A 25,564-nucleotide genomic window follows, 5' to 3' on the forward strand; every position below is an offset into this window, starting at 1 on the left:
ACACACGATCCCCTGAGGGGCCCACCGAGCGCGGAACTCGGCTAGGGTGCCCGCGGAAACCGCATGCTCCCTCTCTAAGCGCACCCGTGCGCGCACGTAAGCGCGGAAGATGGGCAGGCAAGCCGACCTGCCCCAGGAATTACCCTGATTCACCAGAACAAAGAAAGTCTAGATGGCTGGCCTCTCTAACATTAATCATCACGTCTCACCTTCTATGAAAGCCATTGACTCAGCCGTCATTTTGTTCACCCTGTTGCTTTGATTTGATGCCTTAAGCTTTTTATGCTGACTGTGGTAACCAGGGAAACACGATCCAGACCAGCGTATTTTTAACCACTATTTTTTTTAAATCATTTGTTGCATAAAATCATCATTTGAAAAAATATTTCTGCTCAAGAACAATGGGTCATTGAATTGTCTTCTTCCTCTTGGCCAGTCTTGTGGGATCGAGGATGACCTGCTTGCACTTCCAGTTTGGTGAGTTCTGAGGCCAATGTGCGAACCACGGACTCTTCCACAGACAGGGCAGGAGGGTCTCGTGGAGAGAGCTGGTGGTGCACACCCCCTGCCATTTATGCCGGGCTTCTGCATGTTCCCAATGCATGGACTCATCCCAAAATGCTCCTCTGCTTTCAGGGGTCATTAGCCAGGAACAACTGGAGCTTTCCTCTCCCACTCCAATTTCTTTCCAACCCCAAGGAGATATCCTCAGCCCTGGAACTGGCAAGCAAGACAGCCTCTGGGACTCTGGCTTGTGGCTGCAGCAAACAGTATTTGTTCCCCTAACTACATTGTTCCCTGTCAGAATGTTACACTCCTTTCCTCTCACCCTACTTTAATGGTGCTGTGGTCAGCTTGCTCGTCCTCTCTGCAGTCTCTGCTCTCATCCGGCAGACTGCAAGAACCTCTGACCAGTTGGATATGTCCAAGTGCTTAGCTTCCTCCATAACTACTTTCTGCATCCTTACACCTGTCTAACTCATAGTCACACCCTCTTGACCTACCAGTTCTGCAGTACCTAATCTCCCGAGCACAAAGGTCACCTGCAAGAAAATACCTAGGCAATTTTCCTCATTCCTGGTGCATCGCAGAGTCTGAATCTCAAACTCCAGCTCATCAACTCTCAGCCCCAGATCACAATGGCTCTCACATAGTGCAGCTGCAAAACATCACCCCATCCTGCCAGAGAAACAGGAATTGCTGGAAATACTCAGCAGATCAAGCAAAATAATTGGAGAGAAACAAAGTTAATGCTGTTAATGTTGATGACCTTTCCTTATAACCCTTTCCTACCACGTCAGTCTTAATTCATTTATTCAATTAATCTGATGTAATTAATTATATTATTATAAAGCTGCACCATTGTCACGGTACCACTCCACACCACATCAGGCACAATAGTGTAGCAGTTAGCGTAATGCTATTACAGTGCCAGCGATCCGGGTTCAATTCCAGCCACTCTCTGTAAGGAGTTTGTACGTTCTCCCCATGTCTGCGTGGGTTTCCTCCGGGTGCTCAGGTTTCCTCCCACATTCCAAAGATGTACCTGTTAGGAGCTGTGGGCATGCTATGTTGGCACTGGAAGCGTGGCAACACTTGCGGGCTGTCCCCAGAACACTCTACGCAAAGATACATTTCACTGTGTGTTTCGATGTACATGTGACTAATAAAGATATCTTATTTTACCTCTGTAATCCCTTGCTAATCCAAGATTACACTCCATACACAGGGAACTCAGTAGGCACTGCACACTGTGCTGAAACTAAGCCTTGGAAAGTACTTCCACAGCATGGAAAGAGAGTGCGTCATGAGGTTGGGCACGTTGGTGTGACCAATGGTGGGAACACGAGATGGAACAGTGGATTTGTTTAAGACCTTCAGGAATATCTTAAACTGGATTTCACAATCATAATTACACCAATCTTTGAAGTATTCAATGCCAGGTTGAGGAAGGAGAAAGTCAATACCCAAATTTTGATGAGTGTTCAAACCACTACTAGCCCTTTCATGGAGTAATGGGGGAGGCCTAAGGTCAGTTTAAAGACCTCTCAAGGAAGGAGTGGAACAGGAGGCAGAGCTGTTCTGGCTGGGATCCTTGAATGGCCAAAAAAGCAGGTTCTGACCACGGCAGGTTTAGGCACTGATTTGCAGTCAATGGCAAAGCAGTGATGCTCACTGCTGACTTCTGTCCACAAAGATCTGGTGATAACTGTGGCATGGACTTGTCTGATGTTGGATCCATGGGATTTCGGGCATCCAGCAACACTATTGTCATCAGGCTGGCTGGAAAGCTAATCACACTGATGAATTCTCACGGACAAGAAACCAGGAACGGCAAAGTACAACATTTAACTGATACTGTTTGGCTCTAATAAACATCACCCTCAGGACTTTGGTGGTGCCAGACTGACAGATTTTCTGCACTATTGGATATTATTCCAACTAATACCCCAACGCACTGATAGTTCACTTTTAATAATTAAGAATTTCAGTGAACCAGGTGAGTTTAAAAGGAGCACAGGAAACAGGGCCCTATTGGGAGTTTAAAGGGAGCATGGGAAACAGGGTCTCAGTGAAATTAAAAGGAGCATGGAAACAGTGGCCTGGTACGATTAAACTCACTGGGGCCCCAGTGTGTTTAAATGGAGAGTGGGAATGGGGCCCCAGGGGGTGTCAAAAGATGGTGGGAAACAGGGCCCCAGTGTGTTTAAATGGAGCATGGGAATGAGGCCCCAGTGAGTTTAAACAGAGTATTGGAACTAGGCCTCAGTGGGTGTCAAAGGAGGGTGGGAAACAGGGCCCTGGTGAGCTTAAAGGGAACATGATAAACAGATCACTAATGAATTTGTAAAGAACATAGGAAACCAGAGCCCTAGTGAATTTATAATAAACGTGGGAATGGGGTCCCAATGAGTTAAAAAGAAGGGTGGGAACAGAGCCCCAGTGAGGTTAAGAGGAACATGGGAACAGGGCCCAGGAAGTTTAAGCAGAACCAGTTGAGCCTTGATACCAAACCATTCCAATCAATGAGATAGCAGATTATAGGAGTTTCTTTGTACTTCAAACATCCTACAGAGTGAAACAGCAACTCAAGCCCACACATAGGTTTAAGACAGAGATTGAAATATAATAAAGAAATGTTATAATAACTAAAATAAAGTGATTGTTTTGAAAATCCATTGCATTTTAAGATATTTATCAAAGCTAATTACAATCCATGCCCATGAACATAATCTTTTAGGACCAGCTACTTCACCAATTGCTGTGGCTTAGTATAAAATTACAAGCTCAGTTATACCTCAGGACGCCTTACAGTGAGGATGGTTCATAAATACCAGAGTTATTTGGTGAACACCGGTTTCCTCTGCCAACTGTAGAGAAGACTGGAAAAAGTCCAGTCTTTGGAGAATACCCAAGTCACTGACGACAAGTTTGACATTTCTATGTTAGACTAGCAAGCAGAGAAATCCCAAAACCGGCACCAGTTTCATGGGCAATAATGCCTTGCCATTATTACTATCACAAAATACATTTTTGTGATATTATTTTTCTCCTGACTTCATCATGTGCCAACTGCTCTCCCCCAAGCTGTAGTCACTCCACCCCACACTTCCCTCCCCACGTCACATCCCTCGGTGAGGGAAGTGAACAAATTTTCATTCTGTCTGAATGGGCAAGATTCCTGTGGGCACATGACTGGCACCAGCAGATCACCAAAGCCTATATTTGGGGCCACCTCTTATCTCCTGAATTCTCATCCAAAGATCTTCCTGAACAGTGCAGCTGGTGGAAGCTGGGTTCACTTACTTGTTGTTGTTCTTCAGTTTGATGTGGCCACTGGGTGCCAAGATTTCCCCATTTTTCAGCCAGGTAAGTTGAGGTACTGGCTCCCCTTGTGCCAGACAATTGAAAATGGCTGTGGTTCCTATAGGTCTCGATATGGACTGTGGATACTGCACGAACTCTGCAGGTGCTAAAATATAAAACGGGAGAAGGAAACTGAGTTTGCAAGAAAGATGAGTTTATCCTCTGAATGCAGGAGTGAGTGTTTGACAGTACCGTCCAACTTCTTTTTAATGTTTTAGACCACCAGTTGATCCATGCTTTTCTGGTTCCTGGACGGAACTATTCCAATGGTCTCCTGGCAGGTTTTCCATCCTCCACCATCCAGAAATTTGAGATCTTCAAACAAGCCAATTGTCCAGGTGCTAATGCACACAAAATCCAGTAAATCTACCATCAGTGATGTTTTATCATCAAGAGAATGGTCGCGATCTGGAATGCACTGCCAGAGGAGGTGGTGGGAATCAGATAAAATCGCTATGTTTTATAGGCATTTAAGCAGACACTTAAACAGGCAAGGCATAGAAGGATATGGTCATAATGTGGGCAACGAGGATTAGTGTAGGTGGGCAAAAACATTAGCATGGATGTAATGGGTGGAAGGGCCTGTTTCTGTGCTGTACAACTCTAGGACTGCGCTTGCTGGCACACCTTTGTCCCATTAATGCTTGCCTTTAATATTCTCATTCTGTATTTATATTCCCTCCATGGCCTCCCACCCTCCCCCTCTCAGTAACTTCCTCTAGTTCTACAATCCTAGAGAACACCTCCACTTTGCACATCTCCCATTTTTTGGGCACCGCCTTTAGTGACCATGCCTTCAGTCATTTAACCTTCAGCTCTAGTCTTCCTTCCCTAAGCCTCACCACCTCTCCATACTTCCACCTTTCCCTTACACCCGATAACATTGACCAGGGTTTCCATAATTCATCCTAACATCTTTGGCGATTTGAGTGACTTGGATGTTTTACTATGTCAAGGGCACGGTATAAATGCATGTTGTTGCTTTGGCATGCATTAATGGAAAACCACTCATACTCAGAGAACAAAGATTAAGCCCATCAACGTCAGGGCTTCATAGATAACAGATTCTGGATTCCGAACAGCTTTCCCCACTGAGATAACAAAAGAAAAAATAAGACTTGCATTTGTGTAGCACCTTAGGACATTTGAAAGGATCTTGCAGCCAATCACAAGTGTAGTCACAGTTATAAATATAGGAAATGAGCATAGCAAGCTCCCACATCAGTAATGTGATGACAGCCAGGTAATTGTAATAACATTGATTGAAGGTTAAATATAGCCAGGACACAAGAGAGTACACTTGTTCTTCTTAAAAACACTGCTATGTGCAGACAGTACCTCATTTTAACTCAACAAATGGAAGAAGACACCCCTGGCTATCCAGTTCTCCCTCAGTGTTGCCCTCGGAGAATCAGCTTGGACTTTTATGCTCAGGTCTTCGAAGTGGGACACACTGTTACCATTTGAACATAATTAGTGGCTTAATCAAACAGTCTCAATTTTCCCCCTCCATGGCAACTGCTCTGCCCGAGACCACAAGAAACTGCAGAGAGTTGTGGACACAGCCCAGCATATCACAGAAACCTGCCTCTCCTCCATGGACTCTGTCTGCATTTCTCGCTGCCTCGGCAAAGCAGCCAATATAACCAAAACCCCACCCACCCCGGACATTCTCTCTGCACCGTGTAATGAATTGACCTGTACGATCAGTATGCAAGACAAGTTTTTCACTGTACCTCGGTACAAGTGACAATAATAAACCAAAACCAATACCATTGGGCAAAAGATACAAAATCCTGAAAGCACCTACCACCAGGCTTAAAAACAGCTTCTATACCATTGTTATAAAACTATTGAACAGTGCCCTAGTACAATAAGATAGACTCTTGACCTCATAATCTACCTTGTTATGGCCTTGCACCTTATTGTTTGCCTGCACTGCACTTTCTCTGTAACTGTAACACTTTATTCTGCACTCTGTTATTGTTTTCCCTTGTACTACCTCAATGCACTGATGTAGTGAAATGATCTGTATGGATAGCATACAAAACCAAGTTTTTCACTGTACCTCAGTACATGTGAAAATAATAAATCAATAAACTTTAAAAAAAAGCCACAAGTACTTTCAGCATTGAGGAGTCTCAACCAACTGATTATATCCCATGTCTTACATGCAAAAAGACACCAGGATAAGTATGAAGCTGAGAATCCATTCAAAGCATTCAGGTCATCCTTCCATTGATGACTTACACAGGCAGAGAAGTATACAGATGACAGAAAGCTTGGATATGTGGTAAACAATGAGGAGGCTAGCAGTTGACTCAGAGGTCACAGATTTGCTTCAGCACGTGAAGAACATGAAACTTTATGCAGAAAAGATTCACTATGTCAGAAACAGGCAGAGATAACACAGGTTGAATCGCACAGTTCTAAGGAGGGTACAGGAACAGACAGGCATGCTTGTTCATGTAGCTAAATCTCAGAAGGTGGCGGGGCAGTTTGAGGAAGTAGGGCATAGGATCTTGGGTACCGAAGGTAATAGAGTACAAAAGCAAGGAGATTATTTTGAACCTTTAATGCATTGGTAATTGGTTTAATTGGTAAATTGGTTTATTATCGTCACATGTACCGAGGTACAGTGAAAAACTTTGTTTTGTATGTCATCCATACAGATCATTTCATCACATCAGTACTGAGGTAGAACAAGGGAAAAGCAGTAACAGGAGGAAAAATGAAGTGTTACAGTTACAGAGAAAGTGCAATGCAGGTAGACAATAAGGTGCAAGGCCATGACGAGGTAGATTGTGAGGTCAAGAGTCCATCTTGTCATACAAGGGGATTGTTGAATAGTCTTATACCAGTGGAATAGAAGCTGTCCTTAAGCATCCAGAAACACCAACTAGACCACAACTGGAGTATTGCATTCAGTTCTAATGAGAGCATGAAATAAGGGATGTGAAGACCATAGAGAGGATGCAGAAAATGGTTCCCATTTTGAAGATGGGCCAGGCAATCTCCTTGCTCTCCCTGGAGCAGAACAGGACAAGAGATCTGATAGAGGTACGCAAAACCTTAATACGTATAGACAGGCAGACGGAAAATATAAGTTATTCTCCGCAGTGGAGGGTTCAAAAACAAGGGAATGCTGATTGAAAGTAATTGGGAGTAGATCCATGAGTAATGTTAGGAAGAATGTCATTATGAGGTATGTAATTATGGTCGGGAAGGCACTGCCTCAAAATGTAATGGATGCAGATTCAATTGTGGCTTTCAAAAGAGAATTGGATTAATATCTAAAGGTAAAATATTACCAGGGGCTTTAGGAAAAGAGAGAGGCAATGGGTCTCATTAGTTTGCTCTACAAAGAGCTGGCACAAACTCCATGGGCCAAATGTCCTCCTTCTGTGCTGTGAGGATTCCATGATTCCAGAGAGCCTCCTGTGCGCTCTGCCCCTTGAATGTCTCCAGGGTGTTAGTTTCCACTGTACCACTCAAGGTCCTCTAGCTATTAGCCACCCTGTCGAATAACTGCTTCCTGACCTCAAACTTATCTTTTGCCAGATTTCATCTTTGTTTCTGCATTCTAGATTTGTGAATTATATTGAGATGCAGACTATACCTTTCTATTCTCCTTTAAATCTCCTTCAAGATCATTTCTTGAACAAGAGTTGATTTTAAAATTTCTCCAAACTCTGATATTAGAGATCAGCCCCCAGACCTAGGTTCTTGCCTTGTGCATCAAAAACAAAGCAATTCACCAATAGGACGTCAATTTAGAACTGTACTCAATATTCAAGTTATAGTCTGACCTGGGTCACTAAACTATGTCAGCCTCAAAGTGAACACTGGTAACCAAGCAATATCCCAGGAAATAGAACAGCACTTTATGGGAAGGCTGGGATTGTAAAAGGGATGCAATATGGCATGGAGGTTGATGGCAAATGCATCAACATAGGGGGAGGGGGAGTGACTGCAGTGGCAGATCTGCTTACTACAGTGTCTTCCTTCACAGTGTAGTGGCTCCTTTTATACTGCCCGACCTGATGAAGCACTGAATGGTTATGCACTGGTTCCAAATCACACTGAATGTCCCCTTTGCTTATCTCCACCTGGTCCAACCCCTCAACTCCCTGACACATGCTCATCTCCCCCCTTTTCCCTCCGTTTTTCCCTTTTCTTCCACATCTTCGTACCTGGGCAGGGATCTGCTCAGGTACAAGACTAATACTTGACCCGACCCTGGCCAATCCAAACCCAGCTGACCCTGAGGACTTAACAGTTTTTCCATACCTGTCCTGAGCCAGCGCATGTGCAGAAAAGGGCTTGCAGTTTGGCATACGCATCGCTACTGATCAAGAACAGAGGACCTAATACTAAGCAAACCATCCCAAGCCAGCACCACACAACTCAAACCCAAATGTTCCATCAGAGTACACACCCAACCTGACCGTAACCCGATAAATATAGACAGGTCCTATTGGGATAAGTTCGGGGAAGCAGGGTCTACTCAAAACAGACCTTTGTATCCGTCTGCTGCCTATGTGTCTCTCTTCTCTCCTTCGCTTTCCTGATAATCAACTCCCAGGCCCATAGCTGAGCCAGCCAGTGAGGTGTACACAATTTGAAACTAAAAGGCAGGAGTCACTGACCTCCTATCGATATCACACCATCGTTATGTGTGTTATGCCCCACTACCTGGCCTGAAAATGACCCTGTGGGCTTGGGTTTCCTAACAGGCTTTGTGTACTTAGTGAGAAGTTCCGTTCGATTCTAGCAGCACAAACATTCATCCTGAGATAAGTAGGGCTGTATTTCATTCCCATTCCGCAATGTCATTTTATTAAACACACATACATGTTATAGATTATAAAGCAAAAGTCAGCATAAGGAGGGTTAAAGTGACTAAATTATTAATGCCTCTGCCATGTTCCGTGTACCAGATTTAATTATTCATAGCCCTTAATTATTCATGTGATTAAATACACATATCTATTAATTAGATAAATTCTAAAGGAATTTGAAATATCGAGCATTTAAGAGACCAGAAATTCTTTCTGCCTCCACGTTCAATGGTGGAGGAGGCTTCCTGGTGAAGACCAGCATGACACCATTTCAGGAATCCACTTTTCATTAGTAATGGTAAATTCACAGTGATGCACGTTGGGGCATGGGTCTATTAGTCTGTGAAAGCAGAGCTGTAAATTTTGGGGTCAGTGTACAATCAGTCGATGCCAAGTGATTAGAGTGCAGAGAAAGTAGGCTCCCTGGGGCAAGCACTGTGGCTGACATCACTGACTGCAAACACTTTAAGATTAATCCTCAGGCTTTTTAACTCTTCGCTTCCCTGCCTGCTGATGTTATCTGGCAAACTCAGCGCCTTTATGTCTTTGGTACTGCCATTAGATGCGGCATATGTTCTGACTGTAACTTGGAGCCTCAGGACTGCCTTAGCACAAATATCTACCAGTCACATATACCCTGGTGTAAGGTTTCAGTTCACTGAAATCCATTAGTGACTCGTAGCTTTTGGGTAATGCGAGATGCTGCTTGAGTGTGCTAGTGATGTGTTGCTTGCCTATCACCGTGGGAGGCTAAATCTGTTGGCTACAATTGATTTAATTCCTTTCTGCATCTTTGTCTCAGAACTCACTTACAGACCTTTAAATATACATTGGACTTGAATTGTGGTCATGATGGTTTCTGCCTGGATTGGCACCCTGCTCAGCTTTACCAGTCCACACACCAGAAGAGGAACCAGAGTAGTATGTCTGCGTTTTGTTTGCGTGCTATCCAAACATAAGTACGTCAAGGTAGTAAAAAGAAAAACAGAATGAGGAATATAGTGTTACAGTTACAGAGAATGTGCAGTGCAGGTAGACAAATTAAGTGCAAATTTAAGCAACCAAGGCAATTGATGTGCATGACCTAATTTACTGGTGGAACAGGTTCGAGGGACTGAATGGATCCCTCCTCTTCTAACCAACTTTGATAATGTACACAGATCACTGGAGGCGTCAGTATGACAACAACTGGGCGCACAAGTTGGGGCGGAGACCTTGAGCCAAGAAGCGCCATGTTTGTCAAGATCCTACTCCTACAGAGTCTTCAGAGACACCACATACTATCCAGTCTGCTCTGGTGAACAACTGGAACTGAGACTCCAGTTTTCCAAGGCTTTCATCACTGGGATATGTCGCCTTCAACAGGATGACCTTCTGCCTCACTCTTATGCCTGGACTGCTATCTCCTTGGAGATCAAAGTCACAGACTCTCAACTCCCTTGCCACAGAACTTTTCCAAGTGGTCACAGCAGATCTCTGCTCTGCCTCTAAATTTGCTGCTCACCACTGCATCGGAGAGGTCACTTAGACACTGCAGTCACAGAGAGGTGATTTCAGCAAGGAACATGTGACATCGTTAGAGCCCAGATGGCATGTAATAACCTCCCATTTCCTCCTTTACAGGGCCACATGCACTGATCATAACACATCAATGAGTAACTCCCTCATACATTTACTTAACTGGCTTGCCCCAGCTGCTTTCAATGCAAGGCAGCTAATCCTAATGTTATTGTGAGGATGTGAAATTCATTTCTCTTTGGGCAGCACAGTGGCACAGTTGGCAGAGATGCTGCCTCACAACACCAGAGACCCGGGTTCAATCCTGACCTTGGGTGCTGTCTGTATGGAGTTTGCACATTCTCCTGGTGACCACGTGGGTTTCCTCCAGGAGCACCAGTTTGCTGCTACATCCCAAGGTAGGTTAGTAGGTTGAATGGCTATTGTAAATTGCCCCTAGTGTGGAGGGTGAGTGGTAGAATGTGGGGGGAGTTGATAAGAATCTGGGGACATAAATGAAAAAGGGATTGATATAGAATTAGTGTAAATGGTTGGTGATGGTCAGTGTGGTCTCAGCGTATATTTCTATGCTGTATCTTTCTATGCTTCCTTGAAAAAGTGGGTGCTCTCACTCCTAGAGGAGAGAGCTGCAGCCACCTCCCACCCAGCTCCTCCTGAGGTGGCCCTGGCTGGTGTCCCAACTACTTTGGCACACAGAAGTTCCCATCTGACGTCTATGGCTCTTGACCTTCCATGTCACCATGAGTGACTCCAGGAGGTCCTACCCCCTTCACCACAACATTGACTGCACTTGTTGCACATGATAACCCAGACGTTTTCCTCAAAAAAGTTTTCCACCCCTCAATGTTTAGGCAGATAACCAGCAGAAGTTCATGATGCTTGTTTCCAGGAAGCTCAGGTCCTTATCCTCGGAGGGAATAAACTGCCAGACATTTCCTAAGGCCAACCCTGCCCAGAACGATGAATCCTGGGGGCAAGCCCTCTGGTTCACTGGATCCTGACATCAATATATTTTCCTACCACAGCAGCTTATCACTGGTACAATGAGGGCTAAGCAAGTTTCAGAATCGTTTGGAAAATGCTATGGATCTTCTGCAAATGAGGTTCTGGTGCCTGTATCAGTCTACAGGCATCCTGCAGAATATGCCCAGCAAGACAGATTCATCACAGTAACATGCTGCATGTTGCTCAACCCAGCCAACCAAAGGCAACAGCTGGTGCCAGAGGGACAGCACCAAGGAGACACAGAGACTGAGGGTCAGGGCACACAGGCTGAAGAGCAGCAGAAGCGAGAGGAGCAGGAGAGCGAGGACGGCTACCAGGGGCAAGCACCAGCAGACACGACCTCCCTGCAGAGCAGAGGAGGGAGGTAGTGACTGCATGGGAGAGTGGCTTCAAGTGCTGACACTCTTCTCAGACTGCTGCACAACAACGTAGAGGGAGCTGCATTCTATGGTAGTGCAGACATTAGCATAACGCTTTACAGCGCCAGCGACCTGGGTTCAATTCCCGACGCTGTCTGTAAGGAGTTTGTACGTTCTCCCCGTGTCTGTGTGGGTTTCCTCCGGGTGCTCCGGTTTCCTCCCACGTTCCAAAGACGTATGGGTTAGGAAGCTGTGAGCATGCTGTGTTGGCACCGGAAGTGTGGCGACATTTGCGGGCTGCCCCCAGAACACTCTACGCAAAAGGTGCATTTCACTGTGTGTTTTGATGTACGTGTAACTAATAAAGATATCCTATCTTAAATGCACAGGACCCATTCTAGTGAATGTTCTCGGATGTAAACTACAGGCCAATTTCACAGTACTTTATAGTATGTCACAGTATAGAGACACTTAAAGAGGCTCTTAGATAGGCACGTGAATGTGCAGAGAATGGAGGGATATGGACATTTTGTAAGCAGAAGGGATTAGTTTAGTTAGGCGTTTAATTAGTTCGGCACAACATTGTGGGCTGAAGGGCCTGTTCCTGTGCTGTACTGATCTACGTTCTATTTTGCAAGGGATTCTATTGGGTATTCACAGTGTATAGAGGTGATCTGATTTCTCGGCAAATGCCTACTAATTGGAACCATTCCCAGGAAGAATCAGTGGCTTACCTTGGACCACCAGCCTCCCCTGGGCCGTACGCCTCACCCGTGTCCCTGGTTTGTTGGCCGCACACACATACACCCCAGAATGCTGCACAGACAGGTCAGAGATCATCAGGTTCCCCGTGCCAAGCACCTGGATTCCCTCCACACCGATCGGCCTGCCGTCTGTGGATGCAAACGTTTATGGATTAGCTCAGATTTAATCAGTGGGTAAACAGTTTGGTTCCATCTGTCCCATAAATGATCACTGGCAAATCCATCACTGAGTTAGAGAAAGGAGTGGATTAATCCTGCACTATCAAGGTTGAATGATGGAAAGAGTTTGGATGCTAATCCTACAGCTCATTATATGGAAATAACCGAGGTTTTGTCACCTGTCACATTGAAAGTTGGAGGCAAAAAAATAAAATGCATAACTGTGTGAAATAATAATAAAATGTGAAAATAATGATAAAATGATATAATTTAATAGTGCAGAGCTTGTACTGTCTGAAAACTGCTCTCCCCTCACAGAAGACTTTTTCCTCAATGCTGTTTGTGATCTTATGCTGTATATTAAACTGCTTAGGATACATTTGAGTTTGTTGAAGGTTGTAGATTTATTCACACAGACAATTTTTGAGTTTTGAGTCAGTCCTGATGCAAGACTTTGACCTGAAACATTGACAATTCCTTTTCACCCACAGATGCTGAGTTCCTCCAACAGATTGTTTGTTGCTCCAGATTCCAGCATCTGCAGTCTCTTGTGTCTCAATTTTTGAGTTCGCTCAGTTAGCTGAAGGTATACTAAAATTGGGGGGAAATCAGAATTTATAGCTTTCCCATCCGGCAACTGCACTGTGCACTGAACTGCCATCAGTTTTTCCACAGTGACAGCGTACTCCGCTCTGGGTCAGATAGTTGTTGGATGAAGTGCCAGCTAACTCCTCAGTACAAGACTGAGCGAGTGTTGCAATGTCAAAGAACCATTTTCCTTTGAGACTTTAAACTGAGGCCTTGTCTCTTCTGCCATGAATAAAAGTTTTCAATGCTCTGTTTTGAAGAGTGAGGTAGTACTTCTTGTTCTTACCAATCTTCATCTCTCAACCAACAGCACATTGTGACTTGTGAGAGTTTTCCGTGAATACATTTGCTGCGGTCTTTAATTTCAAAAGTCATAGTCATGCAGCACTGAAACAGGTCCTTTGGCCCATCATGTCCACACCAACCATCAAGTCCCATTTACATTAACTCTTCATTAATCCAACCCTTTATTCTCCCCACATTCTCATCCACAACCTCCAGATTCCGCCACCAAAGGCAATTTACAGTGGTCAATTGACCTTCCAACCCGCGCATCTCTGGGATATGGGAGGAAACCAAAGGAGCCAGAAGAAACCTGGGATTGATGGGATTACTCTCATAGCTGGAACAGACACGTGGTTACACGGAGAACCTGCAAACTCCACAAAGACAGCACACGAGGTCGGGATTGAACCCGGGTCTCTGGCGCTGTGAGACAAAGGCCCTACTAGCTGCGCCACTGAGGTCATACAAATTAAAGTATTCATTAGCTGTGCAAAGTACCTTAATTCTGACAGGTCTGAGGTTTGACAAGTTTGAGCAGTTCCTTGGCATAATACACGTAACACTCCACCAGCATTGCTAAACAGTTTAAACCCCACCTGATCTTCTGATCTGTTAACTCCGATGGAGAGTAAATTAGGACAGGGCGTAAAATAAATCTGCCTGATGATTAGTTGTGAATTAACTGGCTGCCTGATCTATTTCGCAAGGCAGCCTAAAATGATACATACAGATTGGCTATTTCTGGTGTAGTCTATCCTGTTATGTACCAAGTGGAGAAGAACACTGAAAGTTCTTGCAAACTGCAAATAAATGATGCCCGGTTGGTCTGGTATTGGATGGTGTAGATGGAGGAATGGTAGCGTAGATACCTCCGTACACTTCTTTACTCAGTTCCACAGGGTGCTTGCATTCACCTGAGCAAATAGAGGGTACCTTAACGTCCAATCTCCCAGGCTGAGCCACCATCCATTTGTAACTTGCTCACTTCCACACTGAGGGGTCAGCCTGGATTACATCTTCTCACATTCTCTAAAAAGCGTGTCTATTGCAGCTATCAGAGTAATCCCATCAATCCCAGTCCCCCACTTATTTCCCTGGAACCTACTCTCTCACATATGTCCTCTAACTTCCCCCCAGCATAGCTGGGGGAAACTGTGGCCCATTAATCAGCACTTCTTTGAGATGTGGGAGGAAACTGGAGTACCTGGAGGAAACACATATGGTCCTGGGGAAAACGTTCAAACTCCACAAGATTAGGGGTCAGAATCGAACCCGGGTTCACTGGAGCTATGTGACAGCTGCACTATCCACAGTGACACTGTGCCAACCTAGTCCATGTGTTCAAATCCATATTGGGTCTCAAACTTCAAAGGAAAAAGAAAGACTTGCACTTATATCCTTTGCATCTTTTCAGAACATCTCAAAGCAATTTGCAGCCAATGCACTATTCTGGACAGCAGTCACTGATATAAGTTAGGAATTGCAGCAGTCAAGTTCTGCACAGGAAGCTCCCATAAGTTGCGAGGTAGTGTTGACCAGATCATCTCTATTTTTTGTCCAGGACACTAGGGGTATCTCTGCTGCTCTTCTTTGTGCCAAGAAGCTTTGATTTTCACCTAAGACAACAATCAGTTTAGCACTTCATCCAAAAGACCACACCTGCTGCACTTCCTAGAAGGGACCTGGAACTTTGTGTCTTCTGACCCAAGAGACGAGAGTGCTACCATTGGAATCACAGCTGATGCCAGTCCACACCATAATGTGTCCTGAACCCCAGCTTCAAGGCATAGACCATCACTGGAGCAGGTCATTTTCTCTCTTCCTTCACCAACAACCATCCCAATATGGCTTGGCAAGTGTGGCTGCTTAAAGCAAACCAGTGACCAACGACAATGTCTTTGTGCTGTGTATCTGTGTCCAGTCAACCATATGTGAACAGCCACAGTTCAGCTCACACCAGGCCCTTTAGTCAACATCATGGGCTGTTCAGACTCAGGTCTCAAAATAGACTGCAAACCAAATTACCAAGAATCTGTATTATACAGTCATTCCACATACATCAAATTCTTAAATTTTTCATGATGCACATCTTTTAAATTAAACTGCAAATTGTTGTTGTAGATCCAAAGTTCTCAATATTATACACTAAAAGGACCTTTACACTGGAATATTGAACAAGTTAGTGATAGTGTATAAAATAAAATCTAATGTGACAGAGACAAAAACATATTTTACTGTGAGTCAATCTAATTACACTGTTATACATTATAAATGTTCCTCCATTGTAATGATCCCCACAGTGTACTCATTATAATTATATCTTCATAGACCATCATATCAATCCATGAATTAATAAATCTCATTTAAAGCTCTCAGCTTGAAATCGTATTTTGGACTCCAATTTAGTTATTGTTCACCCAATCTGATTAAAACGCAGTTTGAAGAATTTGTTTCAAATTTCAATATTAATCTGTGATAAGGGAACTTAGAAAAATACAGCTCACATTCAGCAACAGTGTTATTCATGCTGAATTAACAATTATGAGGCAGGAGGCACCCTTCCCTTTCACTGCTGTGTTTACTTGGGCCTTGGAAATCCCAGCTGTCCTTGTGAATTTTAATTGGTCTTTATATTTAAAAAATAGACATGATATGTCCTTAATATTCTAACTAGTACATATGGTTGCCATTATAACTGGTTCATTGTACCTTTCATAGTGAAATTTCTTTGTTTCACTGAGGGACTTGGGGCTGTAGCTTGTCCCCTTGCTTAAGTGACCAAACAATTCATGGGTGTGTTGTTCAAAGTGGTAACATGAGTGGTATTGATGCAGTGTAAATAGAATGTATTGATTGGATGGCACAATGAATGCAAATAGAAACATGTAGCAATTGTATCGTATTTCCTGTATATATTTTTATGAATAAAGAATATTTTGTGAAATTAAAAAAGGCTCACAATTTAAATATGTTTATTAAGTCTCCTGCCTTTCCATGAGAAGGTAGAGAAAATATTCAGATGCCTCGAAACTTATCAGTAAAATAAAAGCACCGTGCATAGTATGCCAGTGTTGCATTTCATGCACTTTACAGCTTATCCCTTCCCCAACCTGCCCTGTGTTGGGTGACAGGGTAAGGGTAATATTGCAGCCAACTGATCTGCTCCCACTATTTCTAGATGTACTCCAGCTTCGGTGAGTTTGCCTCAGTGTTTCTGTCCAACATGTGTAGCTGAGAATTACAGGCACCATGATTAAATTAAGCTACTGCCCTGCCTGAGAGTCACAGAGTGGTAGCAGCACAGAAGGAAGCCGTTTGGCCCATCAATCCAGCAATACCCTCTCCCCATGGCCCTGCAGATTCTTACTCTTTCGATACTTATCCAGCTCCCTTTTTGAATGCTACTATTGAACCTTCCTCCACTACTTCTCCTGTCTGTGTATTCCAAACCACAATACTTACCACAAAGAAAATTCCTCATGTCACCAATAGATCTCAGTCAGTTTTTATAAGTACAACCACACACAGCTCAATTAGATTGCCCTGGTGTTATATTAATCACAATCTTACACTTCTCAAATATTACTTACAGCATGCAGCTGAGCACTGGTTGAAATACTAAATGCTTCTTTCTCTCTGTTCATGAACAATTGCTATGTGAGGTGGAAGCAAGTGAAGTTTTCTATTACCATTTTAAAAAATGCAAATAGCTTCTGAAAAGTCCTAGCGCTGCAAAATAAAACCTCAAACATCACATCCTGTGGCTGTGAGTTACTGTTTATATGTGCTGGAGTCAGTGCAATCTGTATCCATCCAATCTGGGGGGAAATATAGTGACAAAACTGAACAAATGCAGATAAATTGACATCAATGTAGTTACATTTATATAGATGCACTGAAGTAGATACATTGTTGCAGATGTATCAGCATAGATACATTGATAGTGACAAATATATCGATGCAGGTGCACTGAAGAAATTACACTGAGGCGGATGCCTGCAGGGTATTGCGCTGAGAAAGAGGTACATCAATGTGGATACATCAGTGAAGTGCATTTCACAGCATTGACCTGCAGCCCTCAGTAACCTTGCTATGCACTGACGTAGACACACCATTACAGTGCTGTCACATTGGTAATGTTTGTGCCTACATATGAAATTATTACTAACACATATTACAGCATATGTTACCTTTATTTTAAAAGGCATCGCCAATTTCTTTAACATGGTTTGCCAAAGCTCACTGGCTAAATACTCCTCTCTAGTCAGGCTCTGGTCAACCACACAGCTGGGATCAATGAAAGTTCCACTCAAATGGCTGTGTCTAATTACAAACCTATAACCTTGAAGTACAGATATGAGCCACTATTCATAATTCTGCCCTTTCAAATAAACGTTCTTTTTGCTCCCATCAGCATTATGTGTTTAAAGTACAAATATTATCCATGACATTTAATAACCCTCCTGTTGTAGTTTTAATGAGTTTGCTATCAATTCTGCTTGCAACAGTCTCATCTATAACTTTGCATATTTCATTAGCAAGCCCTGGCCAAAGTGACCCCACATTAAAGATTCAGTCTCCATACACAGCAATGGAAAAAGCTTGAAGCAGCATTTACTCTTCACCCAACTAATGCCGGCAGTGCACTAGTGCTGAACAAGGTGCACATGCCCCTGACGTATAGACTGTCCATTAACAGGAAAATTAGAAGGCACCTGGTGGTTTCATCAAACAATTTATATGTTATCCTATGTAGCCCATTCATGGTACAAACATACTAAACAAAATGGATGGCATCTACACCCCAATAATTCAGTCACTATAACAATACAAAGTGAAGGGTATATTATCTCTTTATCCCAATATTCCACCTATTCCAATACAAAATAATGAGTCCATTATTTCTTTATTCATCCTAGGTCTACATGTCAGCATTGTATATAAATCCAATGAAGAAAATCACTGTCTATTCCTTCCCTTTAACCAAGTTTTGTGGTTCTCCATTCAAGAGGCAATTCTAATGCTGGCAAGGGAGAAGGTTGGCCAGATTACAGCCTGTCAAATCAACCCAAGGCTGATGGTAACCAAGTGCATGCATCGAGTTTGGGTCAGACAGGTTTCAGATTGGATTGGGACAGGATGGTTCTTTATAAATAAATGTGAAGATTTTCAATTCTGAGAGGCTGTGTGTGTGTGTGTGTGTGTGTGTGTGTGTGTGTGTGTGTGTGTGTGTGTGTGTGTGTGTGTGTGTGTGTGTGTGTGTGTGTGTGTGTGTGTACATATGAATGTATGTATATGTGTGTGTGATGTCTGTGTGTGTGTATGTGAGTGAGAGTGTGTCACATCCAGGGGAAGGGGCTCTGTGCACTGGCGAGCAGGGGGGAACACAAAGGAAATGAGGCTGGGAAGTGGATTGCAGCCGGACACTCAGGTTAGGAGAGTGATCCAGAGACAGATCCAGAGCACATGCTGACAGTTAAACCCATTGAAAGCTGCCGAGCAGGAGCAGAAGCTCTTCCCTCCGGGGCTGGTTACACAACCCTTGCACAAAGGGATCCAACTAAATGAGACAGGTTTGGCCTGGGCATCAATAAGGCTACGGTTGGGTTGGGTTTTAATTTTATACCCAAGCAGATCTTTAAGTCAGATCACCCCAAATCCCTGGTTCATCTTTCAGGTCCTACCCATGCTTCTCTACACACTTTATTCCTCCCTTCCATTAAAAGCTTGACTGAGTGTAGTGTTCCTTGAACCTCCATCAATAATAACCCCAACAATCACATGCTGTGGCAAAACGCTCACCTAGACGGCTCCAGGAGACAATTGGTCGAGGGTTTCCTGTTGCCACGCATTCCAGAACAGCTGTTTGGTGCACAGTTAGTGTGAGGTTCTCAGGACCAACCAGGATTGCTGGCTCCTTATAAACATTGGAGTGGGATCCTGAGGAAAAGAATCAGAAGCCAATGAATGACAGGTAAAGAGAGTTCCACAGCAGCAAGGGGCTGACTGACAAATGGATCCTCAGCTGATGACCAGTATCACTTTTAATTTGGATAGAACAAATGACAATGAACTCAGTCTTGGGAAAAGGTGAGCAACTCTGGGCCCGAAGTCCAATTTTCATCCCCTCTCTATAAACATAAAGATATCAGGTAGATTTTGTGAGATATAAGATAAGATCTCTTTATTAGTCACATGTACATTGAAATACACAGTGAGATGTATCTTTTGCGTAGAGTGTTCTGGGGGCAGCCTGCAAGTGTCGCCACGCTTCCAGCGCCAACAAAGCATGCCCACGACTTCCTAACCCGTACGTCTTTGGAATGTGGGAGGAAACCAGAGCACCCGGAGGAAACCCACGCAGACATAGGGAGAACATACAAACTCCTTACAGGCAGTGGCTGGAATTGAACCTGGGTCTCTGGCGCTGTAATAGTGTTACGCTAACCGCTACATTACCGTGCCTGCCCTCACTCAATGCAAAAGGAAAGACAATGTTTTGTGCACAGTAGGACAGAAATGTTCAGATATCTGAGAAGACAGAATCTTTGAAGATAAACTAGAGGGTTCAGTTGTGCCCAGCTGAGCTCACATAGTGTGCTGGGCTCTTATTTGTGCTTCTCAGGTTACTGCCGGTAATCTGGTAAGTTGTTGTGACATCCACCCAGTTCTTTTGGAGAAAGGGCGAGGAGGGTGCAGGCAATGGACTGAATCACCCAGAGCCCTCCCGCAGGAGGTGCACATGGCCGCTGATGAGCATTCTTCCCTCTCAACTGCCTGCCTCACCATCAACAACCTAAATTCCAGCTGCACAAGGAACGTAAAAGGGCAAGACAGGTTATGAGGTCACTTTCTAGTAAAAAGAAAAACGTACTTGGAAAATACAAGCGCACACGTCTGAAGATGCATGAAAATAGAAATCCTGTGGAGGCCATGAAACACTGGATTGATGGACTGGCTCAGTAATTTGGCTGATTGGAGTACGGTTGATGTTGAGCAAAGAGTGAAACAGGCACTATCAACTCTGCCACTTCTAATAGATCTCATCCAATTTTATTTCTATTGACTTCAACGTAAAGTAAAATGGAGGGAGATTTAAAGCGAGTGGCTGCATCAATATCACCCGGATTATACCATCCCCCAAGGCCTCCATTCTCGTTCCTGAAGTTCTTTCCAACACCATGGGCCACATTGTGCTTTACTCAGTTGCCAGTCAGACCACCTACCATGAGCATTACCAATGTCCATACTAACCCGTATGGATGCTTGGTCCAGTTACCCCAGGCCCCCTAATTGTGGGCCCAGGTAGTAAGGCAGTGTGAGGCCTTGATGGCAACAAGGCCTTGTCCTGAGTGCTGCTGAGGGCCTGCTGTCAGAAAGGCCTTTGACAGGAGATAAGAAAAGAGGGACGGGGTGGAGTTTCATCTCCTGTCAAAGTCTGTGAGAGGTTTTGTAAGGTTTTTTAAATGTGTCAGAGGCAACTAGAGGGTGATTTTGCTTCTTTATAGGCAGAAATTGTGAAGGAGAATCTGTTGAATGTGGAGGCTGGTGGTGGGGTGCAAGGTGAAGATCAGGAGACCTCTGTCTAGGTGGAGACGGGGTAAGACCAGAGGGGCAGGAAATGGATGAGATGCGGTCATGGACACTGTCCACTATGGCAGAGGGGAAGTCATGCTTCAGGAAGAGGAAAGACAGAAAGGAAAGTCTTATCATTGGAGTACTTTCCCAGGTGCCTTTCCCAGGGCACCAATGCTCAATACAAAAGGGCATGGCTTTAAAGTAATGGGTGGGAAGTTCAAGGGAGATATCAGAGGAAGGTTTTTTACCCAGAGAGTAGTTGGGGCATGGAATACGCTGCCTGGGGCAGTGGTGGAGGCAGGTACCTTAGTCAAATTCAAGAGATTGCTAGATAAGCATATGGAGGAATTTAAAATGGAGGAAGGGGTTAGGTAGTCTTAGGCGAGGTTTAAAGGTCGGCACAACATTGTGGGCCAAAGGGCCTGTATTGTGCTGCACTGTTCTATGATTCTATGAGTAAATATGACAGAGGAACTGGATGGCAAAGAAACATAATCACCCTTTAACTGCACCATTAACCCATTTACCCTGGACACACCCTTTCACAGATTTTCCCTTTTTATTCTATCCATTTCACCCATCTACTCCGCAACTTAAAATTACTTTTTTTATCTCTTTTTCCCAGTTCTGATGGAAGGTCTCTGACCTGGGGCATTAACTCTGTTTCCCTTTCCCCAGATGCTGTGTGTTCCCAACAGCTTCTGTTTTTACCCCTGTTAAGTGTAGTACAACCATGCCCTGGGTTATATCCAAGCCCTGGCCACTTCCACACCTGGTTATCCCAAAGCACCCCAGTACTTTCAGTTTGTCACCACCCTCAGTAAACACAAAATATGCTTGCCTGTGGAAATTTTCCAAGCAGGAACTTGCAATGAAGATTGTTGGGAGAATTCCCCACAGCCAAGCCTTTGCCATCAGAAGGGCCTTCCTCATGTAAGGAAGGTCAGGTGGGGGTGCAGACAAAATTATCCCCCACCCCCCCCCCCACACACAAAGTGATACCTAGCTAAGCCATGCCCCCTGGCCATAGGAACCAACAAAGTCTTAAATCTCATAAAATACTGAATGTTGCCCAATTATTTCAAAAGCTTAGAAAAAACAAAGTTAAATGGAAGAGTCTCAAAAAAAACCCTAAAACTCCTGCAAATGTCTCAAATAATCTAAATTAATAAACTATACTAGATTTATCAAACATTCCTTGGAAGAGTCTTTGCTATATTAATAGCCTGTCTGAAAATTACTTTTTAAATGACCAAGACACTCACAGTAATCATCCTCTGATCCTCTGTGGACAGATTGCAGAGGTCTAATACCAGAGGGCGTTCGTTTAAGGTGAGAGGGGAAAAGTTCAAAGTAGATGCTCAGGGCAAGATTTTTATACAGAGAGTGGTGGGTGCCTGGAATGTGCTGCCAGGGGTGATGGTGGAGGCAGATATGATAGAGGTGTTTAAGGGGTTCTTAGACACATGAATATGCAGAGAATGGAGGGATATGGACCATGTGCAGGCAGAAGGGATTGGTTTAATTAGGCATCATTAGTTTAATTAGTTTGGCATAACATCATGGGACAGAGAGCCTGTTCCTGTGCTGTGTTCTATGTTCTGTGGCCAGCTCATCATGGAAGTGCAGGCTAAGCCATCTCCTTCCACTGAATTTCACAAGGAGTCCAGCCTCCAAATACAGCCTGCCACCTGGCAGTGAATCACTGATGGCAGTTTTCCATATGTACTGAAATCCTCAAACTGCTTCCAATCATGTAGGATACCCACAGCGAATGTTAACAGCTACCCTGCAAAATCTGGGCCAATATCTGTCAAACTGTGGGAAGTAATTACACTCATTGGTGCATTCACTGCTCCACTAACAAGTAGTCTGACCCTACAAACACATCCTGATTGGCGTTATGAGGAATGCTTCTGTCTACCCTGTGATCCTGGTACTGCAAGGTGTGATAAATGAAATGTGAGACAGTGCACTTGACCACAAATCAATCCGACCCAACACTAAAATGGTAATAATTGGAAGTGGTTGATAACGTTTGCAGAGAACATTTTAAAATAATGAAACCCTAGAATCATCACTTGGTGAATTAAATTCGCATTGTTGACAGGCCCATCTGATTATTTGAATTATTTATGCTGTTCAAAATGCCTGTAGCACAGGGTACACCAGAAGCGAATGTTTAATTCTATCCACAGCCTGCAGGGGTAGACATATGAAGATGGAGTGATAAATATCAATACCACCTCCATCCATTCTCGTCGGAATCTCTTTCAGGCGACTGGCAACTAGTTAGACGTCAGCACTGCGACAGTGAGTCATCTGACATGAAGAACAAAAGCAGGGCCTGACATCAGCATGGTGAGAACTTGGCTCTCTGAGGGAAGATGGTAGAATACATGCAGATAAAAGGTGCTTGTTGCTGTAGTCATAGAGTCACATAGCACAGAGGCAGGCCCTTCAGCCCAACTCATCCATGCTGACCAAGATGTCTATCTGAGCTAGTCCCGTTTGCCTGCGTTTGACCCATGTCCCTCTAAAACTTTCCTATCCATGTACCTGTCTAAATGTCTTTTAAGCATTGTAATTGTATCCACCTCTATTGCTTCCTCTAGCAGTTTGTTCCATGTACCCACCACCCTCTGTGTGGAAAAGATGCCCCTCAGGTGCCTTTTTACTTTCCCCTCTCACCTTAAATCTACGTCCTCTAGTTTCAGACTCTCCTACTGTGGGAAAAGGACTGTGACCACCCACCTATCTACACCCCTCATGCTTTTATACACCTCTATAAGAATATCCCTCAGCCTCCTACACTCCAGGGAAAACAGTCCCAGCCTATCCAACCTCTCCTTATAACTCATACCCTCTGGGCCTGGTAAAATCCTCGTGAATCTTTTCTGCACCCTTTCCAGGTTAATAACACCTTCCCTATTGTTCTACGTTTTGTTGTTTTTTTCCCCTTATTTTTCGAAATAACTATTTCATAAAATTAAAACTTAAATTAAAATGTTGCTCTTGACATCAGAGATACATGCCAACCCCTGCAATGTCCAAAATTCCCAAAAGGTATCGAGCATGCAGGCAGAAACCATGTGCTCCAAATATATCTGGGCATAACCTCGGAAGAGCAACAGGAAGGACAGAGGTCAAAATAGGTTGTGCCTGGACTTGTAACTGGCCACCTTACCCAGGCCCAGGAGCTGTCTGAACAGTTGATCCCTCAACTGGTCAACCCCACTACACCTGGTGACTAAACATTTGGAGCAGCCAACTGAAGTGCCACCAAAATTGGAGGAGCAGCCCCTTCTAGTACTAACAAGAGAGGTACCAATCTCTAAAGTCAAGTTGCATAATGTGTTAAGACTTATGTGGCTGATACCTGGGAACAGGAAGGTGGTCATGAGGGAAGATTGGACACACAATCGAGTTTGGAAGAATAAAAGGCAACATCCTGAAAACATATAAGATCCTTGGGGTCTTAACAGGGTGGATGTGGACCAGATACTTCCTCTTCTGGGAGAATCTAGAATTGATAGTCATTGTTTAAAAATAAGGGGTTGTCCACTGAAGGCAGGGGTGAAGCAAAATTCTTTCTCTCAGAGAGTTATGAGTCTTTGGAACTCGAAGGACATGGAAACAGAGTCTACAAATATTTGTAAGGAAGAGGTAGAAAGACAAGGGGGTGAAAGATTACCTTGGGTAGTTGGGAATGCACAGTTGAGCTTACAATCACATCACCCTTGATTTTATTAAATGGTAGAGTAGCTTCAAAGACAGGAGTGGCCTGCTTATGCTCCCAATTCATATATCGGGGCAGAGAACTAAAAGCTTGGTCAAGGAGGTAGATTTTAAGATGAGTGTTACAGGAAAAGAGAGGCAGAGAATAAGAGAGAATTCAAGCTCTAGGATCTAGTTTATAGGAAGCGCAACCAACAGGTGGAGTGATTAAAATCAGGGATGTGCAAGAGGACAGAAGTGGAGGTTTGGAGGGTCGCAGCGTTGGTTGTTGGCTACAGCTATAGAGGGTGACGAAGCCTTGGAGAGATTTGAAAAAGAGGATGAGAATTTTACAATCAAGGCAATGCCAAACCAGAGGCAATATGCCAGGACTTACAGTCTGTATAGCAGTTGGTGCTGGACATCTGTACATACACTGTCAAATGGAAAATCCAAGACTTCCTGACAGGCTTGAAGGGATATTCAATTCGATATCATTGTCGTTGTGCTCCCCATGTGATCAAGCCACAGAGTGAAGACTTGCTGGGATTCCCTAGCTTTATGCAGAAGGATTGCCTCTTGGATACTGTGTCAGATTCTTTGGATTTCAATGGGGATTTTATGGCAAAGGTTTAGGAGGCAAAGGGGAAGGTAAGTTTTCAAATTAAGTTGCTTTAATGTTGTTAAGTGATCTCTTTTCCATTTTAAGTTTATTTTAAAAGTTAATAACTTTTAATCCTTTACTTCAATGTTAGCAATTTTTTAATACCTCTGACTGTCAAAGACATTTAAAAACTATTACAGGCTGTCCCCAAGTAATGAATGGGTTCTGCTTTTACAAATGGCCACAAGTTAATTTTGTCAAGAAGTGAGAAAATGAACA

The 25,564-nt window shown here is 43.8% G+C and overlaps 1 protein-coding gene across 1 annotated transcript in view; it reads right to left on the minus strand.

Moving 5' to 3' along the window:
• The window catches only part of igdcc3 (immunoglobulin superfamily, DCC subclass, member 3), a 103,894-nt gene that overhangs the window by 15,362 nt on the left and 62,968 nt on the right, over positions 1 to 25,564 (minus strand). The window contains exons 5-7 of the mRNA XM_052040276.1: positions 19,189 to 19,326; positions 12,325 to 12,483; positions 3,808 to 3,973 (exon numbers count right to left, since the gene is read on the minus strand). Of these exons, the coding sequence (XP_051896236.1) occupies positions 3,808 to 3,973; positions 12,325 to 12,483; positions 19,189 to 19,326 (463 nt within the window). The remainder of the gene's footprint in view (positions 1 to 3,807; positions 3,974 to 12,324; positions 12,484 to 19,188; positions 19,327 to 25,564) is intronic.

This window comes from Pristis pectinata, chromosome 28 (assembly GCF_009764475.1).
Source record: "Pristis pectinata isolate sPriPec2 chromosome 28, sPriPec2.1.pri, whole genome shotgun sequence".
NCBI lineage: Eukaryota > Metazoa > Chordata > Chondrichthyes > Rhinopristiformes > Pristidae > Pristis > Pristis pectinata.